We start from the raw sequence: 17,663 nt of genomic DNA, 5'->3' as shown, positions 1-17,663 counted from the left end.
GACAGTTGGCTTATCAGAATGGTGGGATGGCCCAGAGTTGGCTTGTTATGGCACCTCGTGTGAGACCATACCCTGACATCCAACAGGAAATGCTGTACATCCTAAGCCCACGTCCACTTCCCCTATAGCCAAAATGCATGGGCCAAGGAAACAAGGGAAGAAGATGTTACCTAACAATCCGCTTATGGAATTTTTGCTTCTTGTCCCTGCGACCTTGGATCGGGGTGGGTGAAGAATCACCTCTAGTTCTAATCACCTGGAAGCCAAGACTGTGTCTGAGCCATTTGGGGTTCCTCATGCTGCTGCAACAACAGGCAAAGAAGGCATTGTTCTGCAGGCCAGGGTGCCTGGACCTGATTACCAGGGACAAGTTGGGTTGCTGGGTCAAGTAGGACTATGTTTAGAATACAGGGATTTGCTGGGGGAAATATTTCCTTGGCCAGTGGTTCTGTTCAGGGGGAAACTGCAGAAACCCAATAAAGAGAAGGCCATCAAAGACTCACTTCCTATAAGAATGAAAATTTGGGTCACACAAGAGGTAACAAACACTGTCCAGCTCAGATATTGGCAGGTGGAAAGGGAAGATGGAATGGTGATGGAAGAAGGCAGCTCTGATGACCACCAGCTATACACCCAGGACTTAGCAGCGTTGGTTCCGATTCTCCCCTCCCTCCCTGTGCCATATGAAGAGCTGGTGGGCCAACCCAGAGGCAGTACAACTTCACTGACAAAACCACACAATGCTACCTTGTTTAGGAACTGTGTGTCTTCTGTGTTGGGGACACCCATTTGTCACCTGGACAAAGGAAGCGACTGGACATTGGAAGGGAAGGGGTGGGCCGTGTGGGACACTTGCTGCTCCCTTCTCCAGAAGCACTGTCATCCCCTTCTCCCCTGTTCTGCCCTGAGAGTGGCAGCTCTATGGGGACTGTACCAGTGGGATCACCTGCCTTCTAGCTTCCCTCTGGTTTCAGCCATCAGGAGCCCCAAGAGGAAACCAGAGGAAGGGGATGGAATGTGATCAGGGCCTTTATTCTCCAGCTCTTACCATGTAGTGTCATTGTGGGCTGGGTGGATTTTCACCTTGAGATCAGGTCTCCTGCCAGGCAGACCTCCCTACCGAGCTCTCTTTCTCCTCTCTGTGTGTGCGTGTGTGTGTGGGGGGGTTATCATGTACACACACACACACACACCTGCATATATATATACATACATTTCTCTATCTCTGTCTTTAGCTCTAGCTGGAGCATCCAGTAGGATGGTAACAGAGATGCAGTGGTGTCAGCCCTGGGAAATGGCATTAAGCCTTGCATTTCCCTACATGATGTACACACTTTTGTCAGTTTTCTCATTCTTAACCTCTCAAGCCACAAAGGCGGGGGGAGCTCCCGGCTTGTGCTGGGGCGCACCTGCTAGGGTAGAAGCCTCATTGGCTACAGGGCATCTTCACCACTCAGGTCAAGGTGATGCCCAAACACCTTTGGCTGCATCCCCTGAAGGCTCTGCTACCACCCACATTGCAATGGGCACATGGTCCAGACCAGTGAAGAAGGTGGCCTGGGGTGGCAAGTTCCCCCTGGAGTCTTCTTCTCCCCATGCCTGATTGCTGGGTGTCCTGCCCTCCCTTTCACATAGAGAACCCCTGGGATTGGGGGTATAGACAAGTTCTTTATTATCAGAAACATGTGGATCCCCCTTGAATGGCCACTCTCCCACAGGGCAAGTTCAGCAGTTCCCAGGCCTTCCCAAATGTGTCACCAGGTGATAAAGTGTGTGTGTGTGTGTGTGTGTGGTGATGCTGATTCATAATGAGGTGTCCAAGTCTGTTAGGTCATGAGGTTGGAAAGAAAGTTGGGTTTGGGGGACCAGCAGGAGATAAGAACCTTAGGGAAGGTGTCAAGAGGGAGGACAAAGACCCCCACACCAAAGTGCTAAGGACAACCCCAGCCCCACCACCCCTGTTAGGTAGGGGGCAGGGGCAGCTCCATTTTGGAGATGAGGCTTCTCAGGGTCCTCAGAGTCCAGGATCTCACGCACTGAGAAGGGCCCAATGCTCTGGAGGTGGTTCAACAAGGAAGAGTTGCTTAGGCAGCCCTGAACAGATACGGTCAAGTTGACTCCAACTAGAGGTTGAAGGTCTAGAGGCATAGAGAAGATGCAATGTTCAGCACATCGTGAAGTCCTAAGACCCAGGAATCCCGGGCCCAGCCCCGTCCTCCCTCAGACCTAGGAACCTGGGCCTCCAGCCCCCTCCCACCTCCCAAGACCAAGGAGGCCCCTGCGTCTTCCCTCAGGACCCAGGACTCCTTGCCCCAGCTCTCATCAGACCCAGCCAGGCCTCCAGCCCCTTCCGCCCTCCACCCAGGAGTTGGAGCCTCCAGCTCGCTCTTCAGGAGGAGGTCCTCAGGGCTCACCTTCTCTGACCTCGAGTCTGCCACTGTAACAACGAGTGTTGCCTGCGGGGCATGTCATGACCTGGCCTCCAGCGCATTTTTCGGTGAAAAACAAACACGTGGGACACCGCAGGGTTCCTGGAGCAGGGGATCCTGGGAAGCAGAGAGAAGGTCGGGGATCCACAGCTCTGCCCACAGCTCCAACCTCCCGCCTTAAGCCCCGGGCCTCTCTGTGGCTCCAGCCCCGGCTGCCCCATCTCTCCATGACACTGGTCCCTCCCAGCCTCTGGGCTCCCATACCTGAGGGGGGGAGAGCTCTCAGCAGCACGCCGATACTTTCAGCATTGTTGCACCAGCTGGAGGCGCAGGAGCGAGTGTAGGAGGCCACAAGCACCCCAGGAGGCCGCGAGTGTATGGAGACAGCCTGGGTGTCCTTGGCCGGGGACTGGATGCAGCCTTTGCTCCCCAGCACAACTGTTCGGTTTCCTGAAGGTGGGAGAGAGTGAAAGCTGGGCTGGGGTTGGGGGAGACCCAGGGAGAGGCAGGGGCTAGGGCGCTGGACGTGGGAGTCCCACAAAGCTCAGCGGACAGCAGGTGAACGCAGGGTCCCTGAGTGTGACAGGACAGGTCATGTTTAGGGTCCCCGGCTCTGCCACTTCCCACCCATGCACCCACGAGGGAATCACTTGCTTCTCACCTGTTCAGGAAAGTGCCCTGGGGCTGACTACTTTCTCACACCCGGACCTGCATAGCAACTTCCCGTTTTGATTTTTTTTTTTCAATCTTTTTGTTTGTTTGTTTTTTATGTTGAGTGAAGCAAGCCAGGCATTGAAGGACAAATGCAACATGACCTCTCTGATAAGAATTAAGCAAATCAAGCTGTCTCAGAGAGCCAAGACTGGAAGATAGGCTTAGGGGAAATGGGGGTGGGGGGAGAGGTTGTGAGCCAATGCCCACATGGGTGAAAACTATGATAAAGTGGAGGTTAAGTAGTTACTGTGCAGTGAAGGGATAAGATGGGGACATCGGGATACTATTGGTTGTGCTGCTTCCCTTTAACAATTTTCAAGTTCTTGCTCAAATGTCACCTTCTCAGTAGTGCTCATTTTAAAATTTCAACCTTCACTTCACTGTCCTTACCCCTGTTTCCATGCTAGAGTTCTCTCCATAGCTGTTATCTTCATACCTGTATCTTGCTCTTCAAAAAAAACCCACAACCCCCTCCCATTTCTCCAGTGGCACATAAAGCTCCAAGAGGGCAGGACTGGCTCTACAGGGTCCCAAACAGTGCCCGGCAGACATGGGCACTCATTTATCCAATGAACAACGTCCTTGGGGTTTCTCTGTGCCCGCACCATTCTGGGCCTCACGACAGCCCAGAAAGGTAGGTACTTTATCCCCTTGTCCTCATTTTTCAGCAGGGGAAACTGAGGCACAGGGAGGAAGAGTAAACCCAGCCCCAGGGCCCTCAGTTGCAGGTTGGGGGTGTGGGCAGCATCTCTGGGGACAGAATCCAGGCCGGATGCTGGGGACCCAGAGCAGATGTCTTCAACTCCTGCCCAGCCCAAGCACCTGCTGCTATGAGCAGCAGCGTCTCCTGACACAGCTGCCCAGCGCCGCACTTCTGACTGTCACTTGACGTCCATTCACTGGGTTCCTGAATCGGGTTGCTTGCAAGGAGATCCAGGTGCCCCTGGTGACAGATCCGAGAGTCTGGAAAAATTAAGCAGGGTTGTTGGATTCAGGGAGGTCCCAGTTCAGGCAGGTGGTCGCAGCTGGAGGTCTCGCTCCAGGGGACCTGGCTGCAGAGACTGTCAGCCTCAGGCTCAGCCTGAGAAGAAACCCCTCTTCTGCACCCACTTCTGCCTCTGTCCCTGTAGGGAGCCTCCTGTCCCCACCTCCTGAGGAAAGCTGCGCCCCCTGAGACGGGGCCTGTGGCTCCTTTCCTGCCTGCATCTCCTCACCTCATCTGATAAATGAGGAGGGCAGCCTGCGTGGCCATGTGCAGAGCTTTTATTTATTTATTTTTAACTGCAAAATCCTATGCTCCAAACAAAAATACTCAGACACCTGCTCGTACTACATATTCACACGGGGGCAGGCTGTCTTCCCGGGGATGCGCCCACTTAGCTCTCGGCCAGGTGCTCGCCGTATCTGGGTGACCTCACTTCATGTAACCTTCAAAGGGGGAGCTGTTATCAGCACCCCCATTTTCAAGACGGGGGAGGATGGAGGCACAAAGTTGTTGAGTCCCTTGTCCAGGGACACACAGCTTCCAAGGTGGCAGGTGCTCTGGCCCCCTGGGCTCAGCACCCACAAGCCTGTGTCAACTTCCCAACAGCCCCACGAAGGGAGCTGCTCATCTGCACATTTCACAGACGACACAGCCGTGGCTCCCGGTCCCCTCGTCAAGCTTGCTCCCCGCTCTCCCCCTACCCCCAGCCCTCCCCATCTTGGTCAAGGGCACCTCCTCTCTTCCCGTTACTCAAGCCAAAGGCATTGCTGTCAGTCTTGACCGCGGCCTTTCTCTTACACCCCACATTGCCTCCATCAGGAAATCCTGTCCGCTCACACTGAGAAAGGTCTCGAGATCCTGCCTAACCCTTAGCCCCGCCGCTGCCCCGGCTGGGTCCGGGCGCCGGCAGCTCTCACCCGCCTCCTCACGGGTCTCCCTGTGTGCCTCCCCCCGCCCCCGCAGCTGCCAAATTCTATTCTCCACCCACCAGACACATGGATCCTCATAAAATGTTAAGTCAGTACATGTCACTCCTTTGCTTAAAAGCTTCCATGGGGTTCCCATTTTACCGCAAGTAAGAGTCAAGAGTCAGTCTTTAAAATGGCCTGGGAGGCCCAACATCGTCGGCCTCCCCCTTCCTCTCTATCGGCCTGACCTGCCCGCCAGCTCACGCTGCTCCAGTCCTGCTGGCCTCCGGGCTGTTCCTGGAACATGAGGGCACACGCCCGCCTCAGGGCCTTTGCATATGCTCCTGTGCCCCTCGTGGAGCCACTCCCTCCCCCGAATTCCACATGGCCATCCTCCCTTCACTAGGCCTCCACTCCAAGGTCAAGGGCGCTTCCTCTGAGAGGCCTCCGCTGGCTGCTTCTCTAGAAAAGCAGCTCCGGGTCGCTCATGCCCTGCCCAGACACCTCCTCACCGGACAGATTAGCTCGTCTGTATTTACTTGTTTACTCAACATCTACCTTTCCCAACAGGAATGGAAGCTCCAGGAGGCAGGTGTTTTTGTTGTTGTTGGTTTGCCTGCTTTGTTTACTTCCTGGATAGGGATCTAAATCAGGGCTACTCCTTCTCTGGTTTAATAGCTGTGTGGTACGTGGTGTCTGTGGAATATGTGTGTGTGTGGTGTGTGGTTTGCAGGGTATGGGTTGTATGCGGTGTGTGCATGGCGTGTGGTACGTGCGCTGTGTATATTGTGTGTGCATCTGGTGTGTCTGGTGTGTGATCTGGGCTATGGGGTGTGTGTGTTCCATTTGACTTGTGGTGTGCCGTGTGTTCCATGTGACTTGCGTCTGAAACGCCTTCTGGAATGAGGAGGGCTACGGAGTCCCAGTGACGAGGGCCAGACGATTAGAACCGGCATTACGCACAAGGACAGATACAGGGCTCAGGCTCTGGCCCTCACTGCTCAACAACCTTCCGGGGCTTCCCACTGCCCTTGGGAGAAAGTCCAGCCCCTCAGCCTGACCCACCACCAGGCCTCCCACCTATCTCTCCACTCCCCCCACCAATATCCATTCCCCTGCATGCCGGGCCATTTCCTTCCTCCTTGGCCTTGCACCTGCTGTCCCGTGTGCTTGGCAGAGCTCTCCCTCCACCCCTGCCTCCTGCCCGCCTCAGCCTGGAAGCTGGTAGCCACCCCCCACCCCGGCTACACCCACCCCCACGACAAGGCCTTCCCAGGCAGAGCCGAGGACCCCTCTGAACGTAAACAGCTGGCTATCCCCCATCTCCAGGCTTTCGCACATGCTGTCTCCTGTGCCGGCTAAGGTCCTTTCCCTCTGCTATGAATGAACTGCTCAGCTTGGCTCTAAGACATGGCTCACAGGCCACCTACTCTTTGAAGCCCACCTTCAAAGCCCCCCCACACACCAGGCCATCAGAATCCTCCTCCTCTGGGCTCCCCCAGGGCCCACTTTGCCCCCTGCCACAGCCCTGAGCACCCCAGGCTGTGACCGTCGGGGTCTGAGGCCCCTTCTCCTAGCCTGAGAGCCTGCTGAGGACTGAATCGTGCCCCCCCGCCACCCAGAAGACATGTTCCAGTCCCAATCCCTGGTCCTGTGGGTGGGTCCCCCTTGGTAAATAGGGCCTTCAGAGATGTTATTAGTTGAAGCGTGCCCAAACTGCATGCGGGGGGCGGGGGGCATCCAATATAGCTGAAGTCCCTATGACAAAGGGAACTGCAATCAGAAAAAGAAGCCCCAGGGAGCAGCCAGCAGTTGGAAGTCAACGGACTCCCAGAAGAAAAAGAAGTCACCCTCAGGGGCACTGTCAGGTGACAGAAAAGCTGAGGAACCCTAAAGCTTGCCAGCCAACCAGAGGAGGAAGCAAGCCTCTGAAACCAGGAGCCAATAAATTCCTGTTGCTCAATCACCCCATTGCATGGTATTTGTTTTAGCTGCTGGAAAACTAAAGCAAAGCCCTTTTAGGGCAGGGATGGGGTGGGGGTGGGGAGGCTGATGCATCTGGGGTCTCCTTGGGAGAACCTGGAATCCTGCATGAACCCCCTTCGGCAAGCACGCCCTGCCCTGCGCACCGTCCTCAGCCAGATCTTGTGCTGCCTGGGGCTGGCAACCTTGATGCCAGTGACAGCCAGGTCCTGTCGTCCAGGGGCTCCCGCTAGCCAGGCAGACAGATCCAGACACAAAGAGGAATAGTGACTGAGTTTGCTCAGCCACTTCCTTTGCGCTTCCGGCTGATAGGGGTAGAGGAGGAAACTGAGGTCAGACAGGGAAGCTGGGGCACTTGTCCAACTCCTGCAGCTTCTCTCCAAGCCCCTGCCCACGTGGCGTCCCTGTGCCGCCCGGCTCTTCTCACTGAGGCCCTTTGGAGAGTCCTCAGCCTGGTCCCAGGTGGGCTGCATTTAAGGGGGGACGCTCCCGCGATCCCTGTTTGGCTGCTGCCTTCCCCGTCACACCCGAGGCACCCCAGATTTTCAGTTTTCAATGCAGCAAGGCTGTTGGGGATGCTCCAGGACCATGGGTGGGGGGTGGCTGAGGGTGGTGGACCGGCTGGGGTGGCCAAGGGGAAATGGGAGACCCAGGGTTACCTGAGGTCAGGGGTGTGGAGGAAAAGGACGAAGCAACAGTGATTTCCGCAAAAAATGACATCTGGCTGAACTGGTAAACACGGCCAGGGTGGAAACCCCCGGGCGCCCCAGCACTCACTTCTGCACCCCAATGCACCCCGCGCTGCCTCTCTCCTTCCTGCTCCCTCCTCTCCCACCAGAGCTTCCCTCCCACCCGGATACTGAGGCCCACCCCGCCGCGACGCCTCCAGTTCGCCCTCCGCTCAGCATCTGAAAGTCCCTCCGCCAGCGCGCTCGGTCCTGCGTCTCCTTCCCCCGGGCCCGCGCGCTCCCTCGCCCTGCGCGGGACACCCGCGACCGGCGAATCCCTTCACTTTGCGTGTTGGTGCGTGAGCCGTAAACGTCTAAATTCCTGGTGGCTGCTGCCTCGGATGTGGCGTTTAGACGAGGGTGCCTGGTCCTCTGCGCGTGGGACTCACCTTTGAGGTCGCACAGCTCGCTGACACTCAGGGACCCGATCCGCTGGGTCCCGCCGAGCAGGTTGCAGCCTGCTTGCTCTGTGCATCCCTGGATTCTCAAGTTGGTGGAGAAGTCCTCTGTGGAAAGGACCGAAGAGACAGACCCCGAGAGGGGCGGGGAAGCGGGAGCCGCAGGTCACTCTCCACGCGACACCTCAGCGCTCAGCCTCGCGGGCGCCGAGGGAGCCGCAGCTCGGGCCCCGGGCCGCCGCGCGCCTCCGCTCGCCCTCCCCCCGCAGTCGGGCCCCTCCCCGCAGGGACCCGGCTGTCCCCAGCCTACCGCTCCTGAGCCGGACGACTCCGTTGTAGCAGTGCGTGCGCCCCGAGGGGCAGGAGAGCACAGGACCACCCTCGGGACAGTAGTCCGTGGACAGGCAGGCCGGGCACCGCACGCGCCCCGGGCCGGGGGCAGCTGCGGAGGGGGGCGAGGTGGAGGGAGCTCAGCCCGGGGGTCAGGGGCCTTCTCCCCACCCCGCTTGTGTTGGCCCCGGGATCGACCTCCTCGCTTCCCCTCTCCCCTTCAGGTCGCCAGTGCGGGAAATCGGGACGTGTGGTTAGTGAGAAAAAGAGAGGGAGGAGATGGGGAGAAGGACGTGGGGCCTGAGACAAGCGGGCAGGGAGGACAGAGGCCTTCTCAGGCCGGCCTCGACCTGAGACCGCTACAGCGGTCAAGGGCGACCGGGGAGCCGTGGTGGCAAGGGTCCACAGTGGAGAGGCGGCGCGCGCCCCCAGGTGAGATTTACAAAGCCCTCCTACTCTCAGTATCAACACCCGGCAAGTCCGCGGAAGGAGGAAAAGTTACAGGCCAGTCCCACTTAGGAGGAGCCAGTGCAAAAACCCCAGAATGACCCCTGCGAGTCAGGTCCGACAGCCCGGGAAGGAGGCGCGTTGCCGGAGGCCGGCGCGCTGTTTGACAGCAGAAGATCCCCGCGCCTGACTGCCAGGGGCCGCAAAGCCGCGGGGCTGGGAGAGCCCCGGGGTGCGGCCTGGCTGGGTGTGAGTTAGCGAGTGAGGAAGACATCGAGCTGGAGGAAGCAAGGGAGCGAGTGGGCAAGAGAGTGAGCGAGCGAGCCCGGGGAAGATCGAATGAGGTTAGAGAAAGGAAAGCTGAGGCTTAATCTATACAGAATTGGTTAAACAAAAAAAAAAGTCTGGGAGTGAATAAAAATGTTGAAGCACATTATAGTGTTTGTAATCAGCAGCGCTGATATATGGTTCTGATAGTGGTTAAAAGGGAAAGTCGGGAGCAGAGGCGTCTCGGGTGGTTGAGCGCCTGCTTCCCACATGAGAGGTCCGGGGTTCAGTTCTGGGTGCCTCCCGAAAAAACAACAGAAAAAAAGCAACAAGCAAACAAATGAAAAAACCAACTCAGGGTCAGTGGTTGAGTGCTGGCTTCTCACACACAAGGTCCAGGTTAAATTCCCTCCCAGCACCTCAAAAAAAAGGGGGGAGGGGAGAAGGTCTAAGGTCATGTATAACACTAGAAGGAAAGCTAAAAAATGAAACATGGGACTGTCTAGCATGGTGAACCCTCTCGTGAAAAATGAGTATGGTTAATAGCGCATATATAAGAATGTTTTTCTCTGAAACAGAACAAGCATACATTAATGTTATAGGATGTTACGAAGAGGGTGATATCTGGACAAAAATACAACCAAAGCAGACTATGGGCAGTAGTACACAGCAATACATTAATAATCTTCATTCAATGGTTTTTAAAAAAAAAAGAAAGTATGCTAAGTGAAAGGAACTAGACAAAAAGTACTACATGTTATTTGACTCCATCTATACAGAATGTAAATACAAATATATTTATAGAGATGGAAATAGATTAGCAATTCTGAACGGCAGGAGAAGGATAGAGAGGTTGAGAGGTGACTTCGAAGGGGTCGGGAGTTCTTTTAGGAGCAATGAAAATGCTGTCATATTAACTGCAGCCATGAATGCCCAGCTCTGTGATGAAAGCAAATGCCACTGATGGTATCCTTTAGATGGACTGTGGTTTATGAATCTGTTTCAGTAAAGTTGATTATGAAAGAAGGAAGTGTGTGAGTGAGCAGGGCAGTGTGAGCTTGGGAGGGAGGGAGCCAGTGGGAGACAATTCTAAACCAGCAGTCGCCCTGGGCTCCCCTCTACCCACCCCCTACCCTCACCCCCACCCCCTACCCCTGCACCTGGCGGGGAGGGCACCTTCCAGTCAGGGGAGCGTGCCCCCGGCCAGACAGGGAGGGTGTTGTTGAGACTGTTGCAGAAGTCCCCTTGGCGGCACACGTGGCTGTAGGAGATGACGGAGAGGCCGGGCGGCGCCCTGTGCAGGGTGGTGCGCGCCGGGTGGTCCTCCGCTTCCGCGCAGCCCTTGGACACCACCACGATCGCTTGGACTCCTGGACGGAGGGAGGGAGCAGGTGGGGGTGGGGGGCCGTGCTCCCGGGATGGGGCGGGGGGGGGGGGGCAGGTGGCCCTGCCTCTTGGCGTAGGGGTGAGGGGCTGGAGAGAAGGTGCCGGGCAACCAGGGGTCTGCTCCCACTGGGCAGGGGAAGGAGGCCTCCTGAGCCCCTGCAAATGGGGGCGGTCTTTGAGCAGGGGAGGGTGGAGGCAGGGCTGGGGCCGGGGCCCTTCTCACCATTCTCAATGAGCAGCACGGTGTCCTGGCAACCCCAGCCGCCGGGACAGTCGAAGTGGCTAGCTACCCACTGGAGGGGCAGCTGGTGCACGTCACGCACGAAGCTCTGCGTCAGGTGCTTGCAGGTCAGGGACTGGTTTCCTAGGATGGGACAGCACAGCCACTTAGCAGGGTTCCCCTCTTCCTCCCAAAGAAGGTCCCCAAGCCACAGCCTCCTGGGTCCCGGGCCAGAGGCCTCACTCACCGGGCAGGGTGAGGGCGACCCCCAGGAGGGCCAGCAGCAGGGCAGGCAGCATGACCAGGCTGCGGCTGGGGCACTCACTCCTGCTCCTTCTCGCAGGGCACCGCTGGCCCTTTTAGGTCTTTCCTCACCCCTGGCAGCCCAGGGAAGGGGCGGGAAGGGGAGGGCCTTGCCAAATAAAGACCGGAGCCCCACCCTCTGAATCTGCAATGGCTGGAAGGGCCTAGAAATCTGGAGACCCCTCCTCAGCCCCAGGAGTCCAGGCCCCAGCCCCCTCCTCCCTCAGACCAGGAGTCCAAGCCCAGCCCCCTCCTCCCTCAGACCCTGGAGTCCAGGGATCCAGGCCCCAGGCCCCTCCTCCCTCAGACCCAGGAGTCCAAGCCCAGCCCCCTCCTCCCTCAGACCCTGGAGTCCACGCCCCAGGCCCCCTCCTCCCTTAGACCAGGAGTCCAGGCCCCAGCCCCCTCCCCTCTCAGACCAGGAGTCCAGGCCCCAGCCCCCTCCTCCCTCAGACCCTGGGGTCCAGGTCCCAGCCCCCTCCTCCCTCAGACCAGGAGTCCAGGCCCAGCCCCTCCTCCCTCAGACCCAGGGGTCCAGGCCCAGCCCCTCCCCCCTCAGACCCAGGAGTCCAAGCCCAGCCCCCTTCTCCCTCAGACCCTGGAGTCCAGGCCTCAGGCCCCCTCCTCCCTCAGACCCTGGAGTCCAGGTCCCAGGCCCCCTCCTCCCTCAGACCCTGGAGTCCAGGCCCCAGCCCACTCCCCCCTCAGACCCGGAGTCCAGGCCCCAGCCCCCTCCTCCCTCAGACCCAGGGGTCCAGGCCCCAGGCGCTCCTCCCTCAGACCCAGGGGTCCAGGCCACAGGCCCCTCCTCCCTCAGACCAGGAGTCCAGGCCCCAGCCTCTCCTCCCTCAGACCAGGAGTCCAGGCCCCAGCCCCTCCTCCCTCAGACCCTGGAGTCCAGGCCCTAGGCCCCTCAAAGTGAGGCGTCCTGGCCCCCAAGGCCCCACAGACCCATACCCTCAGCCCTCCTTCCTTCTGGGTCCAGCTATGTGGATCCCTATTTCAGGGTAGTTTGGGAGGTTTCCTCATGTCCCCTGACATCCTGGCCACCTTGTGGCCTCAGGTAGGGAAATGACCCAATTACCTGTGAGGACATAGCATGATGGACATTGTTCTCGTTGTCCCAGGCTCTGTCCCCACGGGCTGCCCACTTCTCTTTTCCTTCTCTTTCTTTCCTGTACTGCTTTCCTCTTTATTCGTCTCTTCACAACCATCCCTCACACTTACTCTTCTGTGTCCTCTCCCCTCACGGCACAGCAGAGGCCCAGGGTCCTCACCTGCCCCTCAGGAGGGCTCAGGATTTGTCAAGGAGAGCGAGCAGTAGTGGAGATTGAGTATCTGTTAGAGAATAGGGTGTTTCTTGACAAAGTCAAGTTTCCTTTCCAGAAAATGAGAGTTAACTGTGTGCTGGAAAACCCGGCTTTGAGAAGCAACTCACCACCACAACAGCAAATTCTGCTCTGTCACGATGGCCTATTTCTGTGGTGTAAATACTCCTACCACGTCTGATTTTAAGCTACCAACGGTTTACCCAGTTGGCAAAATTCCGGACTGTGTAACAGTTGGCATTCACAAGCCTGAAGGAGCCAGGTGCAACTGGGAGGAAGGCAGGAAAAAGAAGGTTTCTGTTGGTGATGCAGGGGAAAATGTGGGTGTATAAGAGGGAGAAAGGAGAGGGAGAGAAAGGAGGCGAGAACAAGGGTGGAGGAGAAAGAGAAAAGAGCTGTGCAACTTGTACTGACATGTTTGTTTATGACATATCGCACGTTTAAAATATTTGGCATGATGCTCTGAACTCCCGCCATGTCTGTACAGCCTACTTTACATCTAGGAGGTACTCAATAAATATTTATCAATTGAGCAAGTGAATGAATGGGAAGGGAACCACCACAGCGTTTGAATAGGCTGGGCACTGCAGAGCCCTGACCCTCCCCAGTGATTCCCACTGTCCCTGTGTGAATGGTGCCCCCTGGAGTTGTGCATGACATGAAGCAGTGTCCCTGGAGGAGGAGGAGGGACAGGAAGGGCGCACAGAGGCAAATAGGGCCATAGGTGGTCAGTTACACATCCTGTTGTAGTCAACAGCTATTTACTGAGGCTGGACTTTGTGCCAGGCACTGTCCTAGTTGTTGGCAATGTAGGGGAGACCAAGAAGAAAAAGGCCACTGCTTTTGTCGGGCGCACAGCCTAGTAAGAGAGACAGACACTAAACAAATACACGAGCAAGGGAAATATTAGATGGCGCCGGGTGCTGGGAAGAGAGTGAAAATCAGTGACATGAAAGCAAGTGACTGGCCTGGCTGCGTCAGCTAGCAGGGGATCAGGGAGGACCTCCCTGAGGAGGAGGCATCTGAGCTGAGCGTGGAATGAAAAGAAAGAGCCAGCTGTGGAAAGTCAGAGGGGGGAGCAGGTGCAAAGACCCTGGGGTGGGAGCAAGCTCAGCTTGATTAGAAAGAACACAGGTGGCTTCCTGTAGTAGGCTAGAAGGAGAGTGATGGGAGAGGAAGGGCCGAGCAGGCAGGGGTCAAGCAGTGTAGGACCAAGTCAGGACTTTTCCTGGGTGCCCTGAATATTTCAAGTGGTAAGTGCAAAGACTGGGATGGGAGCCACTTAGCAAAAAGTCTGACTGTGCAACTTTGGATCATTTGCTTCGAAGCTTCATTATCCCCTTCCTTAAAGCGGGTGTGATGGGAAGTGGATTTGGCTCAATGGATAGAGCATCCGCCTACCACATGGGAGGTCCAAGGTTCACACCCAGGGTCTCCTGACCAGTGTGCTGATGTGTGCAAAGAGTGCCGTGCCATACAGGGGTGTCCCCCGCGTAGGGGAGCCCCACGCACAAGGAGTGCGCCCCATAGGAGAGCCACCCCACGTAGAAAAAGTGCAAACAACCCAGGAGTGGGTCTGCAAAGATGGAGAGCTGACACAACAAAAAGAGACACAGATTCCCAGTGCCGCTGACAAGAATGCAGACAGACACAGAAGAACACACAGCGAATGGACAGAGAGAGCAGACAATGGGGGGGGGGGGGGGCAGGGAGAGAAATAAATAAAAAATAAATCTTTAAAAAAAAAGTGGGTATGATAATTATCTGCACATCTTTGGTTGTGGTGAGGATTAAGACATATATATATATATATATATATATATATATATATCTCCCACCTTAGGCTCTCGACAAATGATTTTTAAAAGTTAACATTATGAGCCCTTACTCTGTTCCAAGCCTTAGTAAAGCACTTTATATGTTACAGTTCATTTAATCATCACAAAAATGAGAAAGATCCTCAACATGGCCCAATTTTATAAGCCAAGAAACTGAGCCCTATAGATAGAAGTTAAATAACTTGTCCCAAGTCACATAATGTGTCCACCCAAGGTTGCAGCTTCCTTTCCAGGGTGTAGAGAGCTTAGGTGATGACCATCCAGCCAAGGACCACGTTTCCCAGCCCAGACCAAGTGACTAGTTCCCACTAATGGAGCATGAGCAGGAGTGACCCATGCCACTCCTGGGCCTGAGTGGCTAAGAAGCAGGAGTGCCTTTTTTCTTTTCTTTCTTTTTAAAGATTTATTTATTTATTTCTCCTCCCCCCACCCCCTTCATTTTCTGCTGTCTGTGTCCATTCACTGTGTGTTCTTCTGTGTCTGCTTGTCTTCTCTTTAGGCGGCACCAGGAATGGATCCTGGGACTTTCCGGAGCGGGAGAGGTGCTCAACCTCTTGTGCCACCTCAGCTCCCTGGTCTGCTGTGCCTCTTACTGTCTCTCCTCTGTGTCTCCTTTTTTGTTGCGTCATCTTGCTGCGCCAGCTTTCCGCTCAGGACAGCTGGCCACACAGGCCAGCTTGCCTTTACCAGGAGGCCCTGGGAATCGAGCCCTGGACCCCCCCATATGGTAGATGGGAGCCCAATCGCTTGAGCCACGTCCACTTCCCATGGATGTTTTTTTCTTTTTAATCTTTTTTATTTATTTATTTATTTTTATAGTTTTCTTTTAAATATTACATTCAAAAAATATGAGGTTCCCATATACCCCCACCCCACCCACGCCACCCCTCTTTCCCATGGATGTTGACACCAAGATGACCTTGGAGCCACACGTGGAGGACAGCAGAGCTTCCATTCTCCTGGGACCCTGAATGACTGGGTGAAGCAGAGAACCCCTCCCCCTGCCAGCTCGTGCAACATCTTGCCAAGCAGACAAGATGCAATGAGACATAAATGGCTATCATGTTGAACCATGGGGATTTGAGGATGTATCTTTTAAGCGTCTAGTGGTTCTAATATGCACTGCTTAGGAAGTGCTTTCCTTGGGTTGGATGTTCCTAGAAGCAGAGCCTGAGACAAGGGTTCTTCTCCTTTTGGAGAAGTTCTCAGGAGAAGGGTGGAACGGAAGCAGTTAGACTGGGGGAGAAAGGCCCAGGAAGGATACGTCTCAGCTGGAGACAAGCTTTCGTGGGATCCTGCAAATTGCACCACACAGCTGGGCCCACCACGAAACACACAGCCAGTCATTGGCCAGGGTTTGAGCCTGGGCTGAAGGGGTAGAGGGGCTCCCGTTTGGCCAAGGACAATGCTCCAGAGAAGGAGCAGCTGTGAGATGTTATCCGCCAACCCCTGCTGGCCCAGGGTCTGTGACTGGAGCACCCCCACACCTGGTTCCGGGGGCCAGCTCCTAACCACTGCACCACCCTGGCTATCGGTTCATTTCTCTGACTCCCCAATTTTACAACAAGACCGGAAATGCTAGCAGTGGTAAACCACCATTTATCACTGCCACAGGATGCTTTGGGTCAGACTGCTAAGACTTTCACCCACAATACCACCAGTACTGGGTTTTATTTATTTGTTTTTCCTCGGTTTTTGGCTATTAAGCATAAGTGGGGAAAAAAAAAAAATTCCTTGCTCATCTTACAGAAAAGGATCCAGAAACAGAGAGGGGAAAGGGGCTTGCCCCAGGCCTCTGAGTCAGGCTGCTGCCCACTGGGGTCAGCTGTGGCCCCCTTGGGCCCCGGCTCAGCTGACTTCCTCGCTTTCCTCCTCCTCACTAAGTTCACCCGGAATGAGAAGCTTGGGTTGTTCCAGATCCTCTCCAGATACTTGCCAATAAAGGACAAAGCCAGACCCTTTAGCAAGGGCCTCCTCCATCTCTTCATTGCCAGCAAACACTCTTTCTCCCCGAGACTTCCTGCTCTGAGGAACGAGCTGGGTTTCCCCGCTCTGACCCCTCCCTCTGCCGCTGCCCCATCACCCAGAGCTCCGCGTGTGTGTCCCCTTCTGCCTCCCCTCCCGCCTGGGAGCCGCTCCAGGGCTGGACCTGAGTCTGACACATCATTAAGTTCCAAATGCAATCCTCACAGGGGCCCAGAGTGGACAGGCAGGCGGTGGACGGTCAGGAACCGCCGATCCCTTCTGTCTTTAAGGCAAACCAAAAGGCTCCCGAGTTCTTTTTGTTTCCTTTTTTTTTTTTTTTTAATGTTAAACCCACAGAAAAGCTACAAGGATAGTACAATGACAGACACTCATATACCCTTCATCTGGATTCACCGATTGTTAACCTCTTCTCATATTTGTTTATACAGGCAATTTTTAAAAATGTTTTAATGTTTAAAATGTTGAAGACATTGTGATATGCCAAATGCTTCAGCAAGCACCTCCTTAAGGAGAGTTTGTTCTCCATAACCACAAGACTGTTCTCAGACCCAAGTGGTTTCGCACTGACGCAATGTTGTCTAATAGAGAGTCCATTTTCAATGCTCCCCAAGTGTCCCGATAGCGGCCTTTATGCCCTCTTTGTTTTCCAATCAGGGAGACGGTCCAAGATCAAGCACTGGCTGCAGTGGATCGCCACGAGTCTGAGCGTGTCCTTCCATCTGGAACTGCTCCCCAGCCGTTCGTTTTCTTTGATGCCATTGATTTTACTCGTTTGGTGGAATGTTCCACACCTTGGATTTGTCTCACGGTTTCTCCACGATCAACGCCATTTTTATTGTCTTTGACACTATTCCATATGGGTGACACTGTGTGTTCCCCAGCACGTCCATCAGGAGGCCCACAACGCGGGTTTGTTGCATTCTTGGTTGATTCATAAGTAACGTGTGAGGTGCACCCCTGAGACCGTGGAAACACCCGTTCCCCACCACCTGAGACCCTTCTGTTTCCCAGCGTGCTGCACCTGCTTTCCTGCCAGAAGACCTTCCTGTAGCAAAACCACTTTCACGCTTTAGTCCATCACCTCTGCCTGCTCAGCTCTGCACACTGGGCAAAGCCCTTCCCCCCAGGTGGCTCGACCCTCAGCGCTTGTACCTGTAAATCCACTCCACGAGCTGGAAACTGAGCTGGAAACTGAGCCGTAGAAGGGAGGAGTGGAATCCTGGCTCCTAAGTTCAGGGAATGGCAGCAGGCGGGAGGGCCCAGCCCCCGGAGCAGCCTGCACGCTCTCCCACCACACCACCGCGCACCAAAGAGGCTCGAGTTTTCTGAGTGATGCATTTCCAGTCCGCTCGTCTTGCAAGCGCCCAGGTTTCCCCAACAAAGGAAAAGGACTCAGATGGCAAACTGATTCAC

The 17,663-nt window shown here is 55.5% G+C and overlaps 1 protein-coding gene across 1 annotated transcript; it reads right to left on the bottom strand.

Moving 5' to 3' along the window:
* Positions 1–833: 833 nt before the first annotated feature.
* Positions 834–11,176, bottom strand: CD177 (CD177 molecule). Its single transcript, XM_058280350.2, has 9 exons — positions 11,043–11,176; positions 10,799–10,939; positions 10,350–10,559; positions 8,456–8,587; positions 8,137–8,253; positions 3,966–4,106; positions 2,694–2,879; positions 2,415–2,546; positions 834–2,138 (listed from the first exon to the last, which is right to left on the bottom strand). The coding sequence occupies exons 1-9, from the start codon at positions 11,092–11,094 to the stop codon at positions 1,897–1,899; spliced, it is 1,353 nt and encodes a 450-aa protein (XP_058136333.1). The 5' UTR covers positions 11,095–11,176; the 3' UTR covers positions 834–1,896.
* Between the last annotated feature and the right edge of the window lie 6,487 nt (positions 11,177–17,663).

This window comes from Dasypus novemcinctus, chromosome 18 (assembly GCF_030445035.2).
Source record: "Dasypus novemcinctus isolate mDasNov1 chromosome 18, mDasNov1.1.hap2, whole genome shotgun sequence".
Taxonomy (NCBI): Eukaryota; Metazoa; Chordata; class Mammalia; order Cingulata; family Dasypodidae; genus Dasypus; species Dasypus novemcinctus.
This window is presented reverse-complemented; position numbering and strand designations above follow the sequence as displayed.